General features: G+C 37.7%; 1 protein-coding gene across 1 annotated transcript in view; it reads right to left on the reverse strand.

Annotated features, from left to right (window-relative positions):
• LOC128859603 (dopamine receptor 3) overlaps positions 1 to 27,758 on the reverse strand; it is a 91,668-nt gene that overhangs the window by 33,992 nt on the left and 29,918 nt on the right. The window contains exons 4-5 of the mRNA XM_054096586.1: positions 23,265 to 23,394; positions 22,786 to 23,139 (exon numbers count right to left, since the gene is read on the reverse strand). Of these exons, the coding sequence (XP_053952561.1) occupies positions 22,786 to 23,139; positions 23,265 to 23,394 (484 nt within the window). The remainder of the gene's footprint in view (positions 1 to 22,785; positions 23,140 to 23,264; positions 23,395 to 27,758) is intronic.

Raw genomic sequence — 27,758 nt, forward strand, 5'->3', positions numbered from 1 at the left:
ACATATGAGCAAGGTAACACTAATGAGCAAGGTAACACTAATGAGCAAGGTAACACTAAAGAGCAAGGTAACACTAATGAGCAAGGTAACACTAAAGAGCAAGGTAACACTAAAGAGCAAGGTAACACTAATGAGCAAGGTAACGACACATTTATTCGTGCGTGCAGCCTGTTAAATCGAATTATAAGACGTTATCACGTCGAAAAAAATAATAATAATGATGTTAGTCAGCACAAGCCACAAACATTACCCTAAAAGTAGATCTTTAATGTGGAAATATCTGCAAACTACAGACTACAAGTACAGCCAATTCTTTTCCGTTTCTAAAGAGATCTGCCAATCCTAAGAGAAGCAGTTTCAGTGAAAGGTCTATCAAATACGCTAACATCAGATATTACTCAGCATATGCCCGCGACGACCCTTCTTCCCAGTGCCTGTAATACATTAGGATGTCAGCGTATTCCTAATTGGTATACGTTGTCATGTTTACAAGCAGAAATCAAAATCCAGTTCTCGAGCCATGTTGCACAGTCAGAGAAACTTTCTAAAAGTCCTAGCCAAGTCATGTGTTTACAAATATTTTCCAAGGGTACGTTGTAGCACTTCTAAAGTGGATGAAACGCATAAGCAGACTAAAGAAATAAAATAGAGACCAAGATAGTTAGCTAAATAGGGGTGTCAGGGTGTGCCAGATATTAAGTAAATAATGTTTAAAACCGACGTTTTTTTATGTTTGGCTATACGAGGAGGGTTCAATAAGTACCCGTGTTAGAAATGAAGACAACATTTTTTCAAAAATTCTTCGTTTTTATTTTTCGGCATAGGACATAGGATTTTAGGAAGTTACACTTCTCCCAACGCTCCTGCCATTTTTTAAACCCCTCCAAAAAATAGGATTTGTCGAGCTCTCCAAAATACACCTTTGTCTCGGCGATGACTTCCCCGTTTGAACTAAATTTTTTTTCATGTTAGGGAGCAAGAAAAAGTCGCAGGTAGCCCGATCGGGTGAATACGGGGGGTGCGGCAACAATTCATAATGGAATTCATGTGGTTTGGTGGCGAGACTTCTTTTTCGCCAAATGCGGCCGTGTCTCCTCCAATTTTTTGAGAAAGCGGTCCAATAACTAACTGTAGTATTGTCCAGTGATCGTTCTTCTTCCTTCTCTTTTTCTTTTTCTAAAAAAATCATGAGGATGACACCGTTCGTATCTCAAACAATAGTCGCTATGACCTTTGCGGCCGATGGGACATTCTTCGCCTTCTTAGTTGGAGCAGATTCACTGAGAGAAATCCATTGTTTCGATTGTTGCTTAGTTTCTGTTGTGTAGTGATGAATCCAGGTTTCATCAACGATGACAACTCGATGCTTGTTGTTGCTTGTGAGCAAACGCGGAACGAGAATTTTTTCATCGCCAATTTATCCTGTAACATATTAATTGCCGTTCCAGTCGACACACCTATGGTATCTGCTACTTCGCGCACTTTCGTTCGTCGATCAGCGAGAATCATGCCATGGAATTTTGGAATGATTTCCTCGGTGACCACGACTGCCGCGCGTCCTGGTCGCTCCTTATTACAAAGGGATGTTCGCCCCCGTTTGAATTCGTTGAACCAATTTCTAACTGTAGTCATAGATGACGAAGCGTCCCCATAGACAGCATCCAACTTTGCTTTCATCTGATCGCATTTTTTTCCATCCAAAAACAAAAAGCGAACTACCGAACGATACTGCTTTTTTCATCACGAAACACGTCTTACTCCAAAAAGCTGTCAAATCCAAACTGACCTATCAATGTGTCTGAAATTTGTTTTGCCTTCGTTTAATAGATGGCAGTACTCAAACCACCCTCGTAATTTGCAGAATACAAAGAATTTAGTTTTAATAACGTCAATTAGGAAACACTTAATGGAAGATCATAAATAAAAATCTCTTTCTAACCTTTACGAGGTTAAAAAAAAAATAAATAATTGGCGCGTACACTTCTTGTTAGGTGTTTGGCCGAGCTCCTCCGTCTATTTGTGGTTTGCGTCTTAATGTTGTTCCACAAATGGAGGGACCTACAGTTTCAAGCCAACTCCGAACGGCAGATATTTTTATGAGGAGCTTTTTCATGGCAGAAGTACTCTCGGAGGTTTGCCATTGCCTGCCGAGGGGCGACCGCTATTAGAAACATGTTTTTATTCATTTTGCTTTCACCGAGATTCGAACCAACGACCTCTCTGTGAATTCCGAATGGTAATCACGCACCTACCCATTCGGCTACGGCGGCCGAACGGACCTTTATTTTAAGGGCTTGATTTAAATTTTATTGATTATTCTTTTCAAACGATGCACCTTTTAACTAAAAATAAAAATAATATCGGAACCTGGTATTAACAATAAAAGGAAGCGGTGAAAGTACAAGCAAAAAAAAAAAAAAATAATATAGTTTTTTTACCGTCTTTCCCGGTAACTTTGTATATATAATACTATATATAAGTATAGATATATAAATGAACTTATATGATATAACCCGACATCATAGCGCTGGGGTTCACCGAAATATGTGGAGTTCGCGTTGATGAATTAATTTATCGAAGTTAGAGTCCCAGATAACAGAGTTCCGAGATTGTCAGCCTTTTCCTGGACCTGTCTGTAAGGAGACTGATATACCGACGTAAATATAATTCCACAGATTCTTTGGGGTTATGTTCAGTCGAGATCTGAATGGTAGAGGGAGTTTGAGATGTCTGTCTGGAACCATCACCCTGTACGTATGGCTTCAAAACGGATATATGTATATAAGGTTAGGGCTTCTATGATTTCTTGCGGAGCAGAATATCCTTTCGTTTGCCTGATTTAGCGGGTACTTGTAAAGCAGAAACGTTCGCTTATGTCCAAAGCTGCCATCTTTAGAAGGTGAGCTATGGCGTATTATGACCCATTCAAGGCGAACACGTGAATCGTAGAATCCAGCAACTTCAGACCATTAGCGGAACGTAGACTTAAAATTGCGAAGATCGCCACCTTTCTTACTGGGCACTAGCCTACTAGCCATCCCGATAAAAGGCTGGTCAAAGCAAAGAATATTTTGCTGAATAGGGGGAAAATGCAGAGTAGGCAGTTAAAAATTTTCGATGTATTATATTTGAATGCCCGACTTTATTGAGAAAAAGGTAGGTCACATAATAGGCACATTATCACCATCATCATTCCTTGATCTCCGTTGCGGAGCATAAGGTCAAAGTAACATTTTTCTATTCACTTTCTGCCAAGTTAGGGTTTTGTTCACGGCTATAAATTCCTCCTGTATGCATGGTCGCCAAGTACTTCTAGGTCTGCCTCTCCAGCGCTATCCTTGAGGGTTCCAGTCCAGTCGTGCTTATCTGCTGATTTCAGTCCCGCCTTTCCGCAAGGCATCGCGAATTCCCGTCCATTTGCGTTCTTCGATTTCTTTTGCAGTACGTTTTTGATAGCACCGCCTATTCCATTCGGTGTTGTATATCGAATTGTCTGGCCACCAAATACGTAGAAGACGCCGCACCATGTTTTCCATTCGTAAAAAGGGACCGGCTTCCCTTTTGGGTTAAAAACTTGGATTTTGGTTATCACGCGAATTTGCTTGGACTGCCACACCGGACGGAGAAAAGCGAATACACTTCGATATGAGTGTATGCACTATCCGCTTGAATTAGTTTGGCGCTATTGAAAAATATCTACATTTTCAATATTTTCTTCTCCAATATTGAAGAATGTATCGTTCGTGTGTACTGCCAGATTTTTTGTTTTCTTAACATTGACTTTAAGTCCAGCGAAACTATGACGTTTCATAAGGTCATTCAACTTACGCTGCATATCCGATTAGCATTGAAAGAGGAGTAGGATGGATGATGTGCGGAGCAGAGGGGTTTCTTCTAAATCAGCCAATTAATCTTACTTGGAGGTTTGCCACTGCCTGCCGAGTGGCGACCGTTATTAGAAAAATACGTTTCCTTCATTTTGGTGTTTCACGGAGACTCGAACCTACGCTCTTCGAATTCCGAATGGTAGTTACGCACCAACCCATTCGGTTACGAAATAAAATTACTGACGAGATTGCTCGGTATGGGTCGACTTAATTGGTCTCAAAGGCCACTCACCCGGCCATCGGTGTTCTCCTGATTGTTGTTAAAGAGCAGTTGCACAAATAATTTCTCAGAAAGACGCAGATCAGATGAATCTCCATTCGTGTGCTATTTCGAAAGCCCTTCGGCCAAGTACGATAGATGCAGGACACAGAAAGTCCCTTGGAGTTTGTAGCGGTGTGTAATGGTCAATGGACGATCGACACTGTGGGGACCAGAAGCTGTTGGGACCTTTTGGAGAAGGATGTTGAGCACTTTCTCTATAAATGTCCGGGCTTGACAACTAGACGACTAAGGCTACTGGGGGCTCCTTTCTTCGACAGGCTGAGGTAGTGCGCCAACTTAAGTCGCATCAACCTTCTCCGTTACATCAACAGCTCTGGTTGCTTGTAGATACTCGTATCTGCCCATTGGATGTCTCATAATAGTATCAAAACGGCGATTTAGTGCTACTTGGTACCATTTCACGTACCTACTTACGATGCCATCGGCCAAATCTAAAATATTCTCAACTTTATAAACTGTACTCGTTGGGTTTGACACTGCATTCAGGAGGTTATGTTTCAAAATAGTACTTAATTGCTACTGGAGCATTGTGCCTCTTCGTCACATTCGTAACTTCATGTAACCTTATCAAGAACGAACGTGATATGTGGCCCAGCTTTGCTTACTTCCTTCCTGGAAGTGAACCAAATGGTAGAGAAACTATTCTGTAATTATCCTAGTCAGGACAAGACAAAAATGACAACTCATTTAATCGCCTACTACATTTTTTCAACCACGGGTTAGGTTAGCCTGGTTGGCAACAAGCTACGCATAAACCTTTTGGTACCTAGCGATACCACGGGTTAACTGAGTACACAACTCCAGCTCTTCTTCTTTCTGATTTCTTGGCTTAAGGCATAACAGCATACTGGAATTCGTTAGGTATTTTACATCACGTACAAGCCGTATTGGAAAACAAACGCTTGCGTGATGTATTGAAAATTTTACAAATTAAACATAGAAATCAGTTTGAAAAATGGAAACATTTTCTTCTCTTCAAACATGTCGGCTGGACTGTACTTTTAACCCATACTGCACTGTTCATCGCTTCTGCCGCGTTGGACGCGTGAAAAGCAAACATGACCGGACACTAGCCGGCACAAAACAAAAACCTTTTTACTGACGTGCGAAAGGCGTAAAAATAAACAAAGAACACCGAGTTTACGGGGCAAAGAATTTATTTTATTTTTAATTTGTTTCGTAGAAAAGTGAAGCAGGACGAAAATGATGGAGGCAAGAGCAATAAAAGCGCGTCGGATTCTGTTTGTTTTGATGTGCTTTTGTTTTTGTTATTTTTATATGACTTTCGTGATTGTTTTCGTTAGTGCTGCTATTTTATTATAGTGTACGGTTGTTTGTCTGCCTGTGTGCCGGGGCATTCGAGCACACCGTTGAACAAGAATCAAACGGAATGAAATTGTTTGCATAACACTTTAAGTTCGAGCAAAAATTGTATACATAAATAAATTATTTATGCCCGTACACTGGTTGCATGATGAGACGAATATTTAACAAAATTAAAATAATTGTTTTTGTGTTAATTCGAAAAAATGAATAATGTAAAAGGTTAGGCGTTTTACGCTGGACGCTTTTAGTGAGCAATATGTCACGGTGTGTACGAGTATACTGCACCGGGTCATACTAGTCAGCGATTTAAAGGTGACCTTATGCTTGAAACATTTTTTTGACAGTTTTGTATTAGTTGCATACTACGGCGCTCCAAAATGTGGTTAAAAAAGAGAAAATTCGGTACACTCACCAGTAACTGGCCATAAAGACTTGGCCTCAAGTGAGAACTGCCGTAAAATATTGTGGACAAATGGCAGATCGGTAAGCTCACATTAATGGTCAAGAAGGTGTCGTTGTGCGTTTGATGGTACTGCAAGGGCATCATTCACTAAGAGTCACTGCCATTGATACAAATACTCAATTTGGATCTCTACTGCCAACAACTGATCAGCTTAAAGTAGGCGATTGAACGGAATTGGCGAACAGGCAGAGTGTTGGGTTCAATCACGACACACCAGTCCACACAACTTCTTAAATATGAGCCAGATACCCAGAGAACTTGAATGAGAGACTCAGTGGCATTTGCCGTATAGTTCAGATTTGCCATTAAGCGATTAACACTTTTTCTAGTATTCGGAAATTTTTCGTTTTGGTACAAAATGAGCTGCGGAGTGACTTGCGTGACAGGTTTTTTAGGGATTAATCCATTTTTTTTAATGGATTAAATACTACAGGGTAGGCCAAATAAGACCTACTAATGTTAAACACAAATAACTTTTGCAATAATCATTTATTTTGGTTAATTGTTTTTATACATTGAATATATTTTTCCATTGCACCACATGATGTTTCTGGTGAAGGCTCAGCATTTCGTCTCGAATATTTTGCTTCAGCTGTCTAATAGTCTCTGGTTTATTAAGATACACTTTGTCTTTTAAATATCCCCATAAGAAAAAGTCGGGTGCAGTCAAATCTGGCGAACGAGGTAGCCAAGGGATCTGAATTTTTGGAAATCACACGCTCGCCAAAAATTTCACGCAGCGGGTCCATAATTTGTCTAGCAGTATACGCAGTTGCTCTATCTTGTTGAAACCACAAATTAGGATACTGCTCCGCCATTGACCGCAAAAAGTTTTCAATCAATGTTTTGTAAGAAGCTCCTGAAATCGATTCCGGCGTTTCATTCTCATTTTCGAAGAAATATGGACTGATAACTCTAGTGGCCATAACACCGCACCAAACAGTACATTTAGATGGGTGCAACTGATGTTCGTGTGTTGCCCTTGGATTTTCAGAGGCCCACAATCTATAGTTTTGTTTGTTGACTTAACCAGTTAAATGGAAATGCACTTCATCCGACATCAAAACATTATTTAAAAAATCAATTTGTGTGGCTAATTGTGTAAGAATAGAAAAACTTGATAATTTGTGTTGTACTGTAGGGTTCCATAATAAATTTCCAACAATTCAATTATAACCTACAAAAAGAGTAAAATATATATGTTAAAAAATAAAAAAAGTTATTTGTGCTTAACATTAGTAGGTCTTATTTGGCCCACCCTGTACTTATATAACAGAAATTTTATAATAATAATTGACGGCATGTCTTCTGAACTTTTTTTCGCCTCCCCTGTGGTTTCCCAAGCTATTGCTACGCTTGTTCACAAATAACATAACCAGCTTCAGTTTACCCAAATTTTTTCCTATGCTTTGGTTTTGTGTGTTTTTAATTTTTTAGAAGGCGTTTGAGCCTTATATAAAAGGATACTAATAAGCAATATTCATTTGATGATTTAACTTACTTTAAGAAGCACTTTACAATATAATAGCTATCCGCTCTCCATAAGGTCTGCTATTGTTGTATGCTTTAAACGTCTTTGAGTAGAATTCAGCCGATGACTTGATTTTTTATTCGATGTTTGTGAGCTATTATAAGCTGCTTCGATACTTCAGCCACATTTGATAATAATATATTAAGAACACGATGAAGGTTGCTCCTTATATAGTATGGCGCATTTACTAAGCTCCGCGGTATTTTCTTTTGCAGACAGTTGATAGAAGTGATGTCATTTTGACTTACACATCCCCAGACTTGTATATCGATAATTCTTGCCGGTCTTAGTGTTCGTTTGGCTCAAAAATTTTGAATGCATTCAAAATACATTCTAGGGTCAAACAGGGATGCTTATTGCCGCCAATGTTATTTGCCCCTTGCATAAATGACTTACATGAAAGCTTAGAAAGAGGATTATACACACATAGAAGGAAAAAATATTAGACTCCTAATGTGTGTGGATGATAATATTTTGTTAGCAAATCTCCCCAGCAAACTAAAAGATATGATTAATATCCTCGAAAGTTACTGCAACTTTTGAAAACTTGAAGTAAACTGCTCAAAGGCACAAATAATGCTTTTCAGAAAGGGTAGAACACTTATTAAAGAGCAGAAATGGTATTATAGTACGGAAGAAATACAAACTGTGACTCGATATACTTACTTAGGAGTGGAAATAACACCTCAGATGAATTTAGAAAAACATGTTGAAAACAGAACAGCTGGAGTAAAAAATGGTATTAGTGCTTCGTAGATTTGTCTTTTAAAAAAGAAAGACATTCCAATTTATGCTAAAGGGCAACTTTTTCTTGCAGTTTGTCGTCCATTACAGTCATAGACATCACAGGTGTGGAGTTTTGGGTGGTTTTAAGAAGTTGATATATTGAAAAAGTGTTTTGTAAAGCGAATTCTGAAGCTGCCATCACGTATGCCTGTCTACATACCTACTTTTTGTGGAAATCGGCATGCAAGAAAATCATTTGTTTACTATAAAACTTAAGTATATGCAAAGAATTTTCTTTATGTACTCAGAAAATCGGCTGCCGCATTATCTGTCAAAAATTGTTATATAGAAAGAAGTTTTCTGGATTAAAGATTTAAAAAAATATTTAGTAAAAATTATGTCATTTGGCAAATAGATAACAGCCGGAAGCTGGATAGAAATCGCAAAATTGCTTTAACAATCCACAATCAGGCAAGGATGAATGTGTACATACAAAAAGCCTTAAGTAGTAGTAGGATATATGAGGAATTATACTGATCGAAATGTTGGTTTATTTATTCAGATTATTAATGATTAATGTTATGAAATCCAAGCTGTAAAAAGATTTACTTAGTGTCATACGACAGGTGTAATTAATAAAGGAGGCAAAACAAAAAAAGTATTTGGAAAAATATGACTTAGAATAAAGCATGTGGATAAAGAAGAGTAAAGGCGTCAGGGTAATTTTAAATAACAACAGATTTCTCAGGAAATAAAACTTACACATTAATAATTTCGGCGAGCCCAAATTAAGAGTAAAATGAAAAGTCTTTTTCGGGAAATTTACATTAACTGATTCACAACTGATTGAGATACCCAATGCGGTACATCTTAATTCGAAGAAACTTTTGTGCTTTATTAAATGTGCCTTTGGTAGAAAGATTAGTTAATAAAAGAGTTTAACTGGTTTTAAAAGCTGAAAACCGGATAATTTTTTGCACGAAAAATAAATTGAGAGACGGCTCATGCCATGATCGTTAAATTATTCCAAATATTTTTTTTCTTAATACTAGAATAAGTATATATATACATATATGGGGCACTTACACCCTTTTTGAGTGTTTGACCGAGCTTCTCCTCCTATTTGAGGGACCTACAGTTTTAAGCCAACTCCGAACGGCAAATATTTTTATGAGGAGCTTTTTCTTGGCAGAAATACACTCGGAGGTTTGCCATTGCCTACCGAGTTGCGACCGCTATTAAAAAAACTTTTTCTTCGTTTTGGTGTTTCATTGAGCTTCGAACCTGGGTACTCCGAATTCCGAATGGAAGTCACGCACCAACCCATTCGGCTACGTTTGAAAACCTTGAGCGTCTCCCAGTGAGATAATATAAAGTTTATTTAATTTCAAGTCAAGATTTTTTTTGTTGTTTCTCGACAAGAACTTTCCGGCGCAGTTTGGCAACAAGTGTTATGGCAAAATATTTGGCCTCGTCGACATATGGGTTTATCGACGCGTCGACGAAGATTGGTAGCGGTTTTAGGGAAAGAACGAAGTGTGCTGTCTTGCTTTTGTTTAAGTTTATTCTCCTTTTCTTAGCCCTTATAGCAAAAAGGTTAACAGCTTCTTATGCCAGTATATTTAATACACAAGCGGATAGCCTAAGAAAGAACTAACAATAAAAAAGAACGAAATAAAAGTCCTTCCTAGTACAAAGTATTTTGGTGTAACTATAGATCAAAAACTTAATTGGGAACGACATGTAGAAAATAAACGAAATGAAATCAAAAACAAGTTCATACAACTATAGTGGCTGTTCAACAGAATTTCAAAATCAAGCCTTAACAAAAGTGGATAGAAATCTGGGGCACAGCAAAAAAACAAACATCCAAAAGCCCCAATCTAAAGTTCTTTGAATAATAACAAAAGCATGCTGGTATATACCGAACGACGTATTCCACAACGACCTCAATATCGACACAATTAGAAAATGCAGCATCCGATATTTACAAGGACTAACAAATCATCAAAATGGACAAATTCGCAAACGACCACAATCGGATAAAGTAAACAAACGGAGATTAAAGCGATTAACTCCAACAGAACAGATTAAACAAAAAAAAAAAAAAAAAATAATAATTATAACACTTAATATAAAACACTTAAAATTATATAATATATAATAACATAAATTGAATTTAATCTGAAGCAAATTTTTAGCTAATATTTAGTATCTTGGAGACCTCTTATACTATAATATTTAACATTATTTACTATCCAGTTTGTACGAAACCATGTTTAAACGAAATCTGGGCATTACTTTTTCGAGTAAATTTTCTACTACTTTTCTTTTAATAGGCACATTAGTCATATTATTTCGAAGCCTTACTCAGCCTTAGGCATTGTGAGGCGAAATTGTTCCAAATTTTCTAACCTGCGCCCTCTTAAGTTATAATAAACAGCTTTCGTTCGTTCTAATTTAGAATACGCTACTTTCGTCTAGGGGTCAAATCAACGCAATTACATAATTTTTTTTTTTAATATGCACTGTCGTAAGGCGCACATTGAGGAGAATGAAGCCGAGAGTGTGCGACTAAATCCAGGAACATTATCATTTAATATTATCAACAGATTTATCAGATTTTGCACAAATACCTTGCAATATTCGCTTACAAGGACCACTTGTTTCAGGAATTGCAGGCACATGACTAACCGCTTTGATATTACTTCTCAGTTTTATCCTTGTAATAGACTCGTAATAGACAAAAATTTTGCTAGAAAAATGTTTCTTTCTGACAAAGAAAGAGCGGTGGCATAATTGGCTAATTTTTCTTTGCAAATGCTGCTGATACGCCATTCGGTCAACGGGCAGCACAACAGTGGCATGGTAAACTCAATCTTTTTCCTTTGGCATTCCACGTGGGAACCAAACAAAAATCATTTTGTTCAATACTTTAATATTATTTTATAATTTAATTTTCCAGCAAAAGTCATCGAACTCTCGTAAGTGAGTAAGTACGGAAAAATGCAAAACTTCAGACAGTATGAATATTTTAAGATATTTAAATTTAGTCTCCATCCTGTCCATTAAATAAAAATTGCATTGAAGTGCCTGATCTGAATTCGGCGCCGCTGCCTACTTCTGATTTAAACACACTTCCCTTCAGCTACGCTTAAAATTGATGCTGCGCTGTCCTTCAACTGTACAGTATCTAACCAATGAATTGCGAACAGTAAGAGTTTGTTTTTATATACACACAAAATGTGAATCTAATAAAGGGTTTTCCAATAACAGGTGTTATCTATCGCTATCGAGAGATGATTAACGATATTTTATGGCCACAATTGGTTGGGATTGATCTGGACAACTTTTATTTTCAGCAAGACGGCGCTATGTGCCACACAAGCAACGAAACCATTTATCTTTTACAGGAAAATTTTCCGGACCGTGTATCTCTCGAAGAGGTGATCACAACTGGCCACCGAGATCTTGGGATTTAACACCTTGTAACCAGAAGGTCTACGCCAACAGCCCAGGGTCGATTCAGGACCTCAAAGAAGGAATTCGTGAGGCTATCGAGGACATAGGGCTGCCAATTTGCAATTCGGTTATGGGAAATTTCATGAAAAGTATATTGTCCTGTAAGCGTGGTCATGGAGGTCATTTGCCTGATGTTATTTTTCACTATTAACGGCATACCTTCCTCTTTTTAATGAAATAAACATCCGATCATTTATATTAAAAACAGCATTTTTCTTTGAATATCAAACGAACACCTCTTATTGGAAAACCCTTTAGATTAGATTCGTCCCTCATTGTGGACTTAACTACATGAGGACTACAATTAAACCTTTTGGAGCAAGATTTAATTCAAAAAAAATTCGTATGTTATGTAAATTTAATTTAATTTCTAGTTTGAATTTACGTAATTTTTACGTTAATAAAATATAATATTATTATGAGCAAAAATAATAAAGCCCGTCATACTTTTTACTCATTAAAGGTGACGAAATTTGGTGACGAATACTAATCGTTTATGCTGTGCTAAAAATGCAATAGAGCTCCTGTTTGTTTTTATGCCAAGACTGCGGAAAATACTAATTGAATGGTTGCATTTTTCAAAAGAAAATTTTAATTTTATTTGTTTGATAGATATTTTGTATGGATATAGAGAATGAGTTAACATTAACATAACATAATATACTTTAACATAACATAACATAACACAACATAACATAACATAACATAACTTAACATAACATAACATAACATAACATAACATAACATAACATAACACAACATAACATAACATAACATAACTTAACATAACATAACATAACATAACATAACATAACATAACATAACATAACATAACATAATATAACATAATATAACATAACATAACATAACATAACATAACATAACATAACATAACATAACATAACATAACATAACATAACATAACATAACATAACATAACATAACATAACATAACATAACATAACATAACATAACATAACATAACATAACATAACATAACATAACATAACATAACATAACATAACATAACATAACATAACATAACATAACATAACATAACATAACATAACATAACATAACATAACATAACATAACATAACATAACATAACATAACATAACATAACATAACATAACATAACATAACATAACATAACATAACATAACATAACATAACATAACATAACATAACATAACATAACATAACATAACATATCATTAAGCATTCACCAACAGCTTTCATTTGATACCCATATTGTACATACACGTCCGAAGGTTACCCGGGTCCACGTTTTGACCTATATCTCGAACCCTATCTACCAATAGGTATCCAAACTATACGGAAACCATCTTCAATACCTACTTAACAATGTGTGTAAGTTTGGTTTAATTCGGTTCAAAGACACGGCGGGTCCACGTTTTGGCATATATTTCGAGACCCTAGTCATCAATAGGTATGAAAATTACCCCGTATTAAAGCACTTATCAACAGCTTTTATTTGATATCCATATTGTACAAACACATTCTAGGGTCCACGTTTTGGTCTCTATCTCGAGACCCTAGTCACGGAGCGGATGGAAATACTCTGAACTAAAGCATTTAACAACAGCTTCCATTTGATACCCATATTGTACATACACATCCGAAGGTTACCCGGGTCCACGTTTTGACCTATATCTCGAGCCCTATTTCCAAAATAAAATATAATCCATATTACTCGTGGAGGATGTAGCTTTCGAATGGTGAAAGAATTTTTAAAATCGGTCCAGTAGTTTTTGAGCCTCTTCATTACAAACAAACAAAGTTTTCCTCTTTATAATATTAGTATACAACATATCTTATAAGGTATATGGCAAATATTATTACCATACATTTTTTCCTTCATATATAATAAAAAAATTAATAATAATAACATTAAAACAACAGGTATTAGTAACAAACTTGGTTTTATTTTAAATTCTTCAAGTGAATCAAATTAATAATAATCAATAAGAAGGCATATGCAAATACAAATACGTGAATTTATATATGTACATATGCGCAAATACATACATATATACGCTCACTTAAGTAGGAGAGAGCAAGATGTCGAACGTTGCCGTTCGTTTGCTTTGTTTGCTTTGTCGTTCGTTCCGCGCTTTCGCTTGCAGTTCATTCAATGCAATGAGCAAGGTAACGACAAATGAGCAAGGTAACGGCAATGAGCAAGGTAACTACATATGAGCAAGGTAACACTAATGAGCAAGGTAACTACATATGAGCAAGGTAACACTAATGAGCAAGGTAACGACACATTTTTTCGTGCGTGCAGCCTGTTAAATCGAATTATAAGACGTTATCACGTCAAAAAAAAAAAAAAAAAAAATGGTTACAAGTGAATCATTTAAAGTATTGCCAATCGCTGGCTACTATTCTTTCTCATCTTTCTGGTAGATCTCGTATATCATCGCGGTAAAACTGTTTATCGTTTGATGCTATCCACAGATCAAGCCATTTTTTGATGTCTTCATATGAATGGAACTGCTGGTCAGCTAGACCATGTGCCATCGATCGGAACAGGTGATAATCGGTCGGCGCAATATCTGGAGAATATGACGGGTGGAGTAGGATTTCCCATTTCTGTGCTTCCAAGTAAGTTTTAATGGGCTTGGCTACGTGAGGTCGAGGGTTGTCATGCTGTAGAATCACTTTTTCATGCCTCTCCGCTTATTGCGGCCGCTTCTCGCGCAGTCCTCTGCTCAATCGCATCAATTGAAGTTGATACCGATCCCCAGTGATGGTTTCGCTTGGTTTTAACAGTTCATAATAAATAACACCAACTTGGTCACACCAAATACATAGCAAAACCTTCGCAGCGTGTATATTCGGCCGAGGCGACGACGTAAAAGCATGACCGGGTAGTCCCAATGACTTTTTTTTCTTTGAATTGCTGTAGTGAATCCATTCTTCATCATCCGTCACGATGCGATGAAGAAAATCCTTCCTTTTTTGCCGCTGGAACAGTTGTTCACAGGCGAAAAAACGACGTTCAACAACCCTTGGTTTTAACTTATAAGGAACCCAAGTCCCCTGTTTCTGAATCATTCCCAAAACATTCAATGCAATCGCTTGGAAATGGATTGGCGGGTAACTGCTAATACTGAAGCAAGCTCTTCTTGCGTGTGACACGGATCCTCATTGAGCAATGCCTCCAATTCCCTGAAGGTTTTTGGCCTTCCTTCACGCGGACGGTCGTCAACATTAAAATCACCGTCTTTGAAGCGACGGAACCAATCTTGGTACATTGTTTCGCTTAAGGTAGCATCTCCATAAACTTTTTGGAACTCTCGATGCGCTTCAGCCGCCGTTTTTTGCGAATGAAAGAGGAAAATCAACACTTCCCACAAATGACGATTATTCGGCACAAAATCACACATTTTCACAAAACCAAAAGTATATCATACCAAAAAAAAATCACTAATGTGTCGAAGCAGTTGGTTTACCATATATCTAAGGTTGGTTTATGCTGTTTAGGTTATGTTATTGTATAATCGATTAGCACACACTACTGGCGGAATCTATTGACAAACAGCGGGAACTTAGTTGCGCTCTTAATATTATTTTTATATAACTTTTCTAATTTTTGCCGTTCTTTATTAAACTCCAATCTCAACTTTCGACCGTTCTTTATTAAACTCCAATCTCAACTTTCGACCGTTCTTTATTAAACTCCAATCTCAACTAAAAACTATATTCTTACAATCTACCCTAAATCCCTACTTGCGGTGTAGCTATTGAGTTTGTGTTGGTGTAGTTGCGCCGGCAGCTTTGTTTGTATGTTGGTACGAATGCATTCTCAGCTGCATTCCTCAAGCTGCCAAAAGTCACGTACGTAAATTGATGATCAGCTTGACCGCTGTAAGATTTGTTTATTTGCAAAATCCAAAAGACGGGCAAGCGTAGGAGTAAGCTGTGCGATCTAATTACGAACAGCCAGTAGCGTGGGAGTGATTCAAGGGAATCATCAAATCTCTGTTTTAGCTTTGCAAGTGTGCAATGCGCTAACTTCTCCCCCTCTTAAGACGAGCCGTCCTCGACTCGTGCCAAAATTTCCTCTACTGCCCTCTGAGTTTTTACTTTATTAATATACTTGCTAATTTGTTTCTGCGGTGGATGAAAAAAATTGCTATTGCGATCAATAATAATGGAGGAAAAGAAAAAATCGTCCAGAACAAATTACGATGAACAGATATACCCTCCTTCAATTCGTGAATGCGAGAGATGTTGTCGATATAAATTTGGTGCAAATATGGTAGGGACAAACTCGTATGGTGTTCCAAGTAATTAATGGATACGGTTTTTGGAGGATGTGGTTGGATATAAGTCGGTTCTCTTTTTACCACGTAAGTTGTATCATTTATGGTGATAGAGTCACGAAAAAGAAGCAGATACGTTCCCCTTATTTCCAATTTTCGTTGATCAAATATTGTCGTTGGTTGCACGTTGTTAAGAATAATGATGCCCTCTTCTATTTTTTGAACTGATGGTATGTGATATGCCGATTCTGATGAACAATTAGCTGTGTTATTATTTAGCATCTGACCCAAGCAATCTGAGTGAGCCGGTTTGCACACTTTAGCTACCAGAGTGTCATTGCAGTTCTCGAGTGGTTGAAACGTATCGCTACATTTTGCCGCAAGCGTGGTCTCTAGCTTTACGATACTATTATTATGGACTACAGGATAGATTTTTAGGAATTGACAGAAATTTGTAACCTTAGGAACCTTAAGAATATAGTAAATAACATCAGAACTTTGCAAAATTTTTACCTTAGATACTAAAAGTAAATTACTTAAACTAAAGGGTAATTGTTCGGAATTGAACGCTTGATCCATCTCTTCGTCATCCAAAATAAGTGGATTTATGATATTACTTTTTGCCAACACAATGGAGAGTGCTAGTCTGTTTAGTTGGCTGATTATATGGTTATTTCTTCTTACCAAATTTTCACAGAGCAATGTTTCCTCGTCTTTTAATATCCAATCCGTTTGATTTCCGCGAAGTGTATTGATTAGGTTGGTAATTTCGTTAATTCTATTTTGTAAATCGGAGTTAATTCTAATCTGCCTATTGTTGTTTTCTATTAGTATGCTTTCCTTTGTCAAGAGCAGTTCAAAATCTTCGTGGTCCGGGGTACCGGCTATAAATTTTAGGGCGGACCCCAGAAAATCTATTGACCTTGCAATTCTCTTAGGTATTTCCAAAGTGCGAATTATGTGTAGTATTTCCTCACCTTGCTGTTTCAAAATATTTTCGTTCACTACCTGATTTTTTGATTTTGATGTGAACCATCGGCTTTCGTAAGCTATCTGGCGATAATCTGTTAGGTTGGTGGCGTGCACGAGGTAAATGAATTCATTATAAATAGCCACATTTCCCCGAGGGATGGTGATAACTTGTGAGGAGGTGTAGTCAATTAAATTGGCTCTAGTGACGAAGACTAGGGCAAGCGGCAATCTGAAATTGATTTTATCGTAAATTACTTTTATGAATTTTCCTGCCTTCTATCTGTACTGTTGTACCTAAATCTCTTTCTACTATTTTTTCCACGAACACCTTCTCAAATTTATTTCCCAATCGCTTATTTCGTCGAAGAAACACCCTTTCACCAGGCTGATATGTTTTGGTTATTCTTTTCTCATTCAATCTATTCAATACTAAATTCTGGGCTCTTATTAATTTATCTCTAATTTCCCCAAATTTCTCCGCTGGGCAGTTCTGCAAAATTTCGATTGGTTTCGAATCTACAACCGAGTGAATTGTTCTGTTGTACTTGTAAGCAGCAAGCAAAATCAGATCTTTAACCTCGCTTATCTGCTGCTGTGCCTTCACGCATCTGGCTATTTCCAAAAGGGTTGAATGAAACTTTTCGACCTGTCCGTTGCTTTCGCTATGTAAGGTGGGTACGAAAAACTGTTCTATGGAGAAATGATCGCGTAGCATGTTTCTAATTAAATTTGAAGTAAACGCTCTTTCGTTATCTGTGACAATTGTTTTAGTATTTTGGAACATACCTAATACCTCTAATAAAGCTTCTTTTATATCAATGGTACATCTTGAAATAACAGGTTTAACAATTGCAAACTTTGAAAACCTATCAACAGCAGTTAAGAATAGCTGCTTTCCAGTAATTAAAATGTCTAAGTGGAGAATTTCTCCTGGGTGCTCTGGGATTGGAGTTTTCCCAATTTCCGGATTTGGTGGTTTTCTTTGGTATTTATTTTCCAGACAGATCTTGCAATTTGATACAGCTGACCTGAGCATTTTCCTCATGTCGGGAAAGTAGTATTCTGATAGAATTTGCTTAAAATTCTCGGACAGAGATCGATGGGCACGGGCATGCTCCGTTGCTATTGCTTCCTGTTGATCGTTCGGATTCGTTAGATCGATTACAAATTTTTCTGTATGAATAAATTTAACCCCCGGGAATGCTTCGACAAGAGGTCCCTGGATCTCTGATAGTGTCGGAAGATCGCAACAAAGAGCGTTTGTAACGCTAGGGTTTACGAGTTTCTTAAGATTATGCAACAAATTTACTATTGTGTCGTAATTTATAGTATAACGAATTTTTTTCTGAAAAATTATTTTTGTACTTTGGTGATAATGATCCCCCTTCGTCAAAATGAATTGTCTTTTGAATTGGTTTACTGGATACTGGATAGTTTTAATTGTGTTTGAGAGCGATGACTCGCTATGTGCTGTAGCATCTGTATCAGTCATATTATTCAAAAACTGACGGGACAGAGCGTCTGCTACGACGTTGTCTCTGCCGGGTTTATAAACAAATTTAGGCGAAAATTCTTCTATGAACGCACGCCATCGCTTCATTTTTGTATTAGGATTTTTGTTCGAAATAGCGAAAGTTAAAGGCTGGTGGTCTGTGAATATTACGATGTCTTTAATACCGTATAAGTAATGTCGAAGGTTTTTAAGGGCCCACACTATAGCCAAGAGCTCACGCTCGTTGGTTGCATAATTCTCCTCTGTTTTTGATAATGTTCTTGAAATCATTGTAATGGGCCGACCATTCTGGGAGAGGACCGCGCCTAAAGCGCTAGAGGAAGCGTCTGTTGTTAGTTCGAATGTTTTGTCATAATCCGGATAAAACAGCAAAACATCTTCCGATGCCAAAATGCTTTTTACCCTTTTAAATGCTTGAATGGCCTCGTCATCAAGGACTATTTTAGTGTGTTTGGACTTGTGGGATGACACATGGCCATTCTCCCCCCGAAGATACTTTGTTAATGGTTTGACGATAGACGCATAATCCCTTATAAACCTTCTATAATAACCTGACAGACCCAAGAAAGAGCGTAATGCTCGAAGTGTTTCCGGCTTCCTATAGTCGATTATGTCCTTGACCTTATTTGGACATGTTTTTATCCCCCTTCGAGAGACAATAAAGCCAAGAAACTCAACCTTATCTTTAAAGAATTTAGTCTTTTCTGCTGAAACTCGCATACCGGCCCTTTCCAACTTCCCCAGTACCTTATCGACATGTTGAATATGAGACTTTTCGTCCCTTGAAAAGATGATTATATCATCCATATAAACTTGGCAACTTTGGCCAATGTCGTCTCTCAAGACGTCATCAATAGCCCGTTGAAAGATACTGGGCGCATTTTTTAACCCGAATGGCAATCTATTAAATTCGTATTTGCCATTGTTAATGCTGAAGGCTGTTTTTTCGCGGTCCTTCTCCTCAAGGATTATCTGGTGGAATCCAGACTTTAGATCTAAAGTAGTAAAAAATCTGGAACTGCCCAGGTTTGCCAATATGGTAGAAATATCTGGTATAGGATATTTATCCGCAATCGTTTTTTCGTTTAATTTTCGAAAGTCGATTACCATGCGGAGCTTTTGTTTACCATATTCATCCAGGCCTTTTTTATTCACTACATGGACCGGAGAGTTATACGCCGAATTAGATTTTCGGATAATTCCTTCTTTCAACAGTATTTCTATTTCCTTATTAATGAATCCTGCCGCCGAAACCGGGTATGGATAAGATCGGGTGTAAATTGGTTCCGAGGAAGTGGTACGAATTTTAGCTTTGACCTTAGTATTAAATGGCAAAGCGCGGTTAGGTTCGGCAAAGGCCTTAAAATTCTTTTTAATCATAGAGTCAAACTCGTTTTTCACAAGAGCTGGGACCGAGTCCTTGTCCAAATATATGGAGTTAACTTGCTCACATTTGACGTTATTTAATTTTTCCTTACCACCCTCGTAATATAAGTATCCGGATGTCGTATCAATTTTAGATTCTATCTCCTTAAGGAAATCGTATCCCACTATACCATCGAAGCCCTTTATATTAGGAAGAATGAAGAAAGTTGAGACTTTCCCCAAAACGAAAACCTTACATTTTTTTTCTATGAGATTACATCCGTTTATAGTTTTGACCGTAAACTGTCTCTCCACAGGGATAATTCCCTTTAGGAAGCTCAAATTTTTGATATAGTTTTTTGAAGTTCCTGTATCAATCAGTAACCTAAGCTCCTGCCCCTCCGACGCCTTCTTGGTAATGTAAGGTAGGAGCGACCTTATACTAAAAAATTAACCTCGTCTTCCATCGCGAAATTGGAAGCGATCTCGACATCCGAATCACTGTCACGGTCCACAGTAATTTTCTTTTGTGGATCCACCTCTGGGGTTGTCTCCAAATGGTTGGTCCGTTGCACTTTCGGCTTCCGTGAATTTACTGAATCTCCCCTTCTGTGCTCCCGTTTATTCACGTATTGATTAGCATCCCTTTTGGGGTGCCCTCCCACGGCATTTCCCTTTCTATAACTCTGGTTGGACTGTTTTGTACGTCGGAATGCGGAGGATCCGCGGTCTACATCCATTGGAGTAGGGGTGTCCTTGAGCATTTGGGGATTGCCAGGATAGTTATTGTGGTATTTTGGGCTAGTGGTAGTTGCTACGTTGTTAACCGCAAATGTTCTGGCGAAATCATAACGCATGCGGTTGTTCGCTAACCCCTGGGCAGTAGCCAGTGCAGAAGGCAAATCTTTAGGATTGGCAGAAAATAGAATGTCGCATAACGGCCGCTTTAGGCCAGAAATAAAAACTCTTAATGCGTTTTCTCTAGCTCTATCATTGAGCGCGGCGGCAAGCTGCGTATTGTTTGAATGAGTCATTATATTTTTATTTGTTATGAGTGTTAATTGCTTGTCTACCGTATCATAATATTGGTAGATTGACAAACTGCCCTGCCTCAGAACGCTGAGCTCTGTTTCCAAAACATGTAGCGGTCTTTTGTCCGCGTATGCTTTGTCCAATCTAGCTATTATAGCTTTAAAATTTAAAACAGTTGAGAAGGAAGCGAGCGTTGCATTTGCGGGGCCTACTATCTTGTTTCTAAATATCCCCATGGCAACATAATATTGCTCTGAACCCTCTTTGTAGTAGCCAATGGCGAATTCTGCTGCGGAACGCCAGGCCGGATAAGAAGCAGTATCCCCCTTAAATTCTTGTATAGATTTTATTAAATCCATATTTGTGTTGCCCCCGACCACAGTTGGATTTATTTCCACGGGAATGTAACTCTCCGCGGATGGCGGCTCTAAGCGCCGAAGAGTTTGCATCACTTCATCCAACTGGGCTTTTAATTCTTTTTTATTTTGCTCATTTTGTTGTCTTAAAATTTCTATTACCTGTTCCCTAGTTACACTCATGTTAATTTTGTTTTGCTTTTTTTTTTTTTTTTAAAAAAAGGTAAGAAAGAGCCGAAGGTATTTCGCTTTACAAAAACTTTATATAACTTTTCTTTAATTGCACTGGATCAAAACCGAACAATTACTTACAGTATTATTATTTCACGTATTGCAATCATTTCTGCCGTGCAGGTTTCCTTCGTTTCCACAAATAGTTGATTGTATCCTTCGTTGTTAGATTCAGTTGTTCTGCCAGTTGGGTTCAGTTGTCCTGCTAGTTGGGCTCGGTTATTCTGCCAGTTGGGTTCAGTTGTCCTGCTAGTTGGGCTCGGTTGTTCTGCTAGTTGGGTTCAGTTATTCTGCTAGTTGGGTTCAGTTGTCCTGCTAGGTGGGCTCGGTTGTTCTGCTAGTTGGGTTCAGTTATTCTGCTAGTTGGGTTCAGTTGTCCTGCTAGTTGGGCGCCACTTTTCTAATTTTTGCCGTTCTTTATTAAACTCCAATCTCAACTTTCGACCGTTCTTTATTAAACTCCAATCTCAACTTTCGACCGTTCTTTATTAAACTCCAATCTCAACTAAAAACTATATTCTTACAATCTACCCTAAATCCCTACTTGCGGTGTAGCTATTGAGTTTGTGTTGGTGTAGTTGCGCCGGCAGCTTTGTTTGTATGTTGGTACGAATGCATTCTCAGCTGCATTCCTCAAGCTGCCAAAAGTCACGTACGTAAATTGATGATCAGCTTGACCGCTGTAAGATTTGTTTATTTGCAAAATCCAAAAGACGGGCAGGCGTAGGAGTAAGCTGTGCGATCTAATTACGAACAGCCAGTAGCGTGGGAGTGATTCAAGGGAATCATCAAATCTCTGTTTTAGCTTTGCAAGTGTGCAATGCGCTAACTTATACATACTGTATTTTATTATTTTATATACATACCGCACATGTAATATTTTGCTCCGAACACAAACAGGTTTACCGCAAAAAACTTATTTTAATTGACATAAGGATCGGGTAAAATTTACGTTTCTAATACACATTCAATACATCGGTACTTACTTCGAAACGAAAGTTTGTAATACTTTCATTGGACAGATACTGTATTTGTTCATTCACTACTTCCAAACGCACAAAAGTTCTGGTAATTCTACGCACTGCAAACCATTGAATTGAATTTGATAAAAAAATTTCTCTAGTCGTTCCTTCGCTGCTTATCTCTGTATTCTCAATCCTCTTTTTCATACTCTATCGACTTTTTAAATAATCTAGTTTGCATTTTTATTGCCCCACCTCAACTTAGACTCCGCTTCACTTATCTGCGTACCTCCTTCCCATCCAAATTCACCTATTTGCTTACCTTTTGCGTCCCCTACGTGCACTACGCCGCAAACTAGTTGAACGCAGTAGCAGAGGACTATCAGCTGCGGCAGCCGCCAGCGCCGCTGTGGGTATTTGTTGATGTTCCCCACTCAGATGTTGTTGTTGTTGTTGATGGTGCTGGAGGTGCGACTGTTGTTGACTGGATTGTTTGTTGGTCACATAATGCTGTGGACTGTTGCCGGTGAAATGATTTGATGATGAAAATTCCGATTTGGTTGGTGAGCAAGTGGTCGAAGAGGAGGCAACCGACTCTAGACCTCTCGACAATTTCAACATTTCCGCACCGAATTGTTGCAATGCCGTCACAGTAGTGGCTGCGTGCTCTGGTGTGCTTTGAAAGCCCAAAGTAAAAATTAGCCGAAATATAGTTGAAATTGAAAAATTGGGAAAAATGGAAAACAATTTTAAAACATGCAAAACGCTGAAAGCAGATGGCCAATTAGAATGCACACTTACTTTGATTCGGTCAGCCACAATTCATGGGTATCCAGGGTGGAGAGCTCTGTGTCGGTGGAGTTGGCCGATTGAGCCTGCGTCACTGCGCTAGAGTTGGGTCTGAGTAGTTGACGCCAGGTGCGACGACGTTCTGAAAAAAAAGCAATGAATGTAAGAAAACATAAAATTATTTAGAGGATTAAGAAAATCTGTAGAAAATTTAAGGAAGGATAACACACAGGTTTGCTCGAGTACAGCTGAGCAATATTTTTATCATCAGCGAATGAAAAGCTGAAAGCAGCAGCTTAACTGTAACGGAGTTTGGTGCTGTTAAAAAAATGATAATAATAAAAAGAAACCTTATGAAACAACAAAAAGTGCGATGTGAAAATTTCATACAGCAACATAAATATTTCTGCACTCAAACCAGTGCGCAAATATTATCGCCTTCGGCAAAGGCAAATGTTTAAGCAACTCGACTTTAGACAGGCTACGTATTATAGAATATTATAAGCATTACCTTGGCCGGCTTGTTAGCAGCTGTGAGCACAGACATCCACATTACTAAGAGTGGTGTCGGAGGTAAGTGAGATTTGGTATTTGCTGCGCATGAAGCTAGCGGTATCTTTAGTCACTGCCAACAGTCAGCTTCTACTGGTTGTCAGCTTTTACTGGTTGCCAGCTTCCAACTTCCAAGGTACAGTAGCGAAGCTAGCTGGCAGCAGGTAGTCAGCAACCAACAGCGCTGGCAGTAGCTTTAAGTAGATTAGCACGTCAACTAAACTGCTGGTTGGCAGTCGACAAGCTGGCTGTTTGCGTACCTACCTGTGATAGTGAAAAGTCTCAACATTATGTTTGTGACAACGTATGATACACGGTGCGCAATTTAAAGCTATTCGTATTGCGCTTGAAAAATATATTTTTCTGTCATATATATATATATATATATATATATATATAATTGGCGCGTACACCCTTTTTGGGTGCTTGGCCGAGCTCCTCCTCCTATTTGTGGGGTGCGTCTTGATGTTGTTCCACAAATATATATATATTTACATATTTATATGCAAATATTTTCGTTGGTTTTTCGGAAACTGTTCTTATGATTTGGATTCAATTTCTTACTTTGCTAATATTACTATCGTCCCTGGGATAAATGCGCGAAACGCTAAATAAAGTGGCAATATATGGATATCCATATTTATATTATATATGTATTCATATTATCTTTATTACACCAAATTGAGGATGGTAGATTACAAGTTTTGACCATCCAAAGAAAAATTGTGAGAGTAACTTCAGCTGTCACGCCATCGGGGATTCGGCAGCAAAATTGTGTCGCTCTATTTACACGTACTCTTACGTTCCTCCAATCAGTCGTTGTTCAGATGGCATTGAAGTAACATTGATAGTGGCTGCCTTGATTTTTCCCTATACCACTATTAAAAATTCAGTTTTTTTGTGAACAAACCGCTGTCATATCACTTGTTACGTCAGCAAATCAGCTGTTTCTTTCAAAATCGCTAAGAGCCAGTTAATGGTCTGTTGTGGAAGATATGGAGAGAGTAGTACTTTTGGTTTCTAAAAACTTAAGATTACTAAAAAGTAGACAGGAGTGGTAGGATGGGATTGGATCGAAGAAATTTGGAGATCTAAAAGTGAAAGGAAAGCATTTGAATGCTGTCTTGTAAAGGATTCGGACAAATGTTGTTTTTGAATAAAAAATTTAAAAAATTAAGATTCTTTCGTGTTTAAAAATATGTCTACTAACAATTATATCTGAAAAATGAAGCCATTTCAATTTGTTCAAAGTTCACGTCTACAGGTGAAATCCGCCAAACAGTCGATTCATGAATATCTAATTATTGAGAACGTCGAAATATCGATGCTGAAGGTTGTTCAGCAACATTTAGCGCTACACCGGCAATATTCTCAACAGAGAATATTGAAATATTTTCACCTACATTTGAGTTGTCGACTCATTCTCACGATTATTTCTACCAAAAAAATCACGAATTTTGCGATATGTTTCTCTTAAATATCGACCAGTTTTTTAGTAAGTTTAAATAATTTTATTGCGTTGCTCTATCACGTAAAATTTTTTATCTGTCTACTTAACAAATGTCAAAGGTGATTTAAAAAGGATGCTTTTTAGGAATTATTCACTAGGCGTTACTTTGTGGAATATTTTTTAATATGAAATGTATGTTGAAATATGCTCGTACATTGAGTATATTAAGAAACAATGTGGCGGTCACCATGCACCCGACTAGTATTGAGGACACCCTGGGTAAAAATAGGATGTCTGACAACTGAATATAGAATTGTCGAAGGTGTTTAAGTGGGGCTAAATATAAATAAACTTTTCGCAAATTTACATTTTGGTAATTACAAATTTACAATTTCAAATAACCATCGTTTCGAAGCTTTCAGGACGGAAGAAGACAGAAATCTTGAGAAACCATGAACGCCTCAAAGGAGACCGTGAATACATCGAGAATTACGAATGTAGTGGCAGGCCATCGACATCGAAAACTGATGAGCACATCAATAAAGTGAAAGAAAAGTTGATTATTAACCGCAAACTAACCATCAGAGAGCTGGCAGAGGACTTGAACATTGTTTATGGATCCATTTAGAACATTGTAGTTAATGATTTGGGTTTGCACTGTGTGGCTGGAAATTTGGTCCCAAAGGACCTAAATTTCTTGCCAAACCGAAACCGCGTTAATATCGCCAAAGACGATTTCCAATACTGAATCCGACCCAACATTCATCAAACGCATAACTATTCGAGACGAGACGTGGGTTTATGAGCACGAGATGCAGTCCAGACCAAATCAAAGGAGACCAAGGAACGGTTTCAGTCAAAACTAAAAACGATGTACACGGTTTTTATGGGCTACAACGGTATTGTACACCACGAATTTTTAGCATAGACGAATTTTATGAGATGTTTATGTGAAGCGATTCGCCAAAAAAGAAAGGATTTGCTCCATGAAAACACCCAGTGACATCATTGTCCGTGAATTTTTGACCAAGAGCGGAACGATTACTATCCAACGGCGATGGAATTTAGTTAATATGGCCTCCCGCGATTTTGTTTTGTTTGATCGATTCAACAAACTACTACGGGGAACAGACAAAAAGAAGTAATGGAAAAATCGAAACGGCTCTGATGGCTCTACCGATAATAGAATTCAAAAAATGTTTCGGGATATGGATCAAACGCTGGCATAAGTGCGTTGCAGTTGATGGGGAGAATTTGAAGGCGGTGATATCACTTTTGAGGAAAATGTAAAGTTTCATTTGTTTTTGTGTGTTAAAATGTATACACATTTCATCAAATTGACCATTTATTTATTTTATTTATTATGATTAGGTACAATAATACAATTATTATACTTAATAACTAACAGGAGTGCTAGCAGCCAAGGCCTTCGACTCTCTTTTAAAATTGCGTTTTTGTTAATCCTGTAAAATGTACATATACATGTATTATGTTTAATATCTAAGTACAAAGTTTAAAATTATTTAGCTTTTATGTAGTATATTACAAGCTTTAAGATAGTTTATAAATTTAGACATGTTTTCAAGGTTTATAGTAGTTAGAAGTGTGCTGGGTGAAATAGTTCCGAAAAATTTTAGTCGAAAGACATTTAGTTGACTGCAGTCGTTTAAAATATGCTCCGTGGACAGTGTGCTGTTGCAAAAGGGGCACGCTGTACGTTGTGAATTTTGTAATAAGTGTTCATGTGTGAGGTGAGTATGGCCAATACGAAGGCGAATGAATGTTTGTGTTTGCTGTCGAGTAGATGTGCTTGGGAAAATAGCTTTTTCTCCATGTTTATTAATCAATGTGTACTTATTATTATAATTAAGCCATTTAGTTTGTTTATCAAGGGCTAATGTTCTGTAAATTGCGTTTAAAATGTCATTGTTGCTTGTTGTGTGAAACGTGAAGCAAGGTGTTAAATGTGTATCGTCTGCAGCGCGGTCTGCGAGTTCGTTTCCTTCTACACCTTTGTGCCCTGGTACCCACATGATTCGGATTTTATTGCTGTTTTTAATACATGTCGTTCTGATTTCGGATACGATATTGTTAGCGTTGCCTATGTTGCGTATTACATTGATTGCGGATTTGCTATCGGAACAAATTACAAATTTCCCCTTATTTTTTTTTGCGTAATCGGTAGCTAATTTTAAGGCTAAAGCTTCGGCTGTAAATATTGAGCAATGTTGGTCAATGATTCCTCGGGTAATTAGCGTGCCACTACTTCTCAAAACTGCAAACGAAGTGCTATAATCGGTTTTCGAACCGTCAGTGTATAAAAAATTCCACCCTTTCTTCCGGTATGGTTCAATTATATTAAGGAAGGATTGTTTAAAGGTGGCACTGGTAGTACTTTCTTTAGGAAATTTCTCTAATTCCAAAATAAATGATGATTGGTTTAAGTTCCAGTGTGGTTCGTTTTCCGGTTTGATCAGTTGAGGTCGAAGGATGATTTTTAATGT

The sequence above is a fragment of the Anastrepha ludens genome, chromosome 2, assembly GCF_028408465.1.
Source record: "Anastrepha ludens isolate Willacy chromosome 2, idAnaLude1.1, whole genome shotgun sequence".
Taxonomy (NCBI): Eukaryota; Metazoa; Arthropoda; class Insecta; order Diptera; family Tephritidae; genus Anastrepha; species Anastrepha ludens.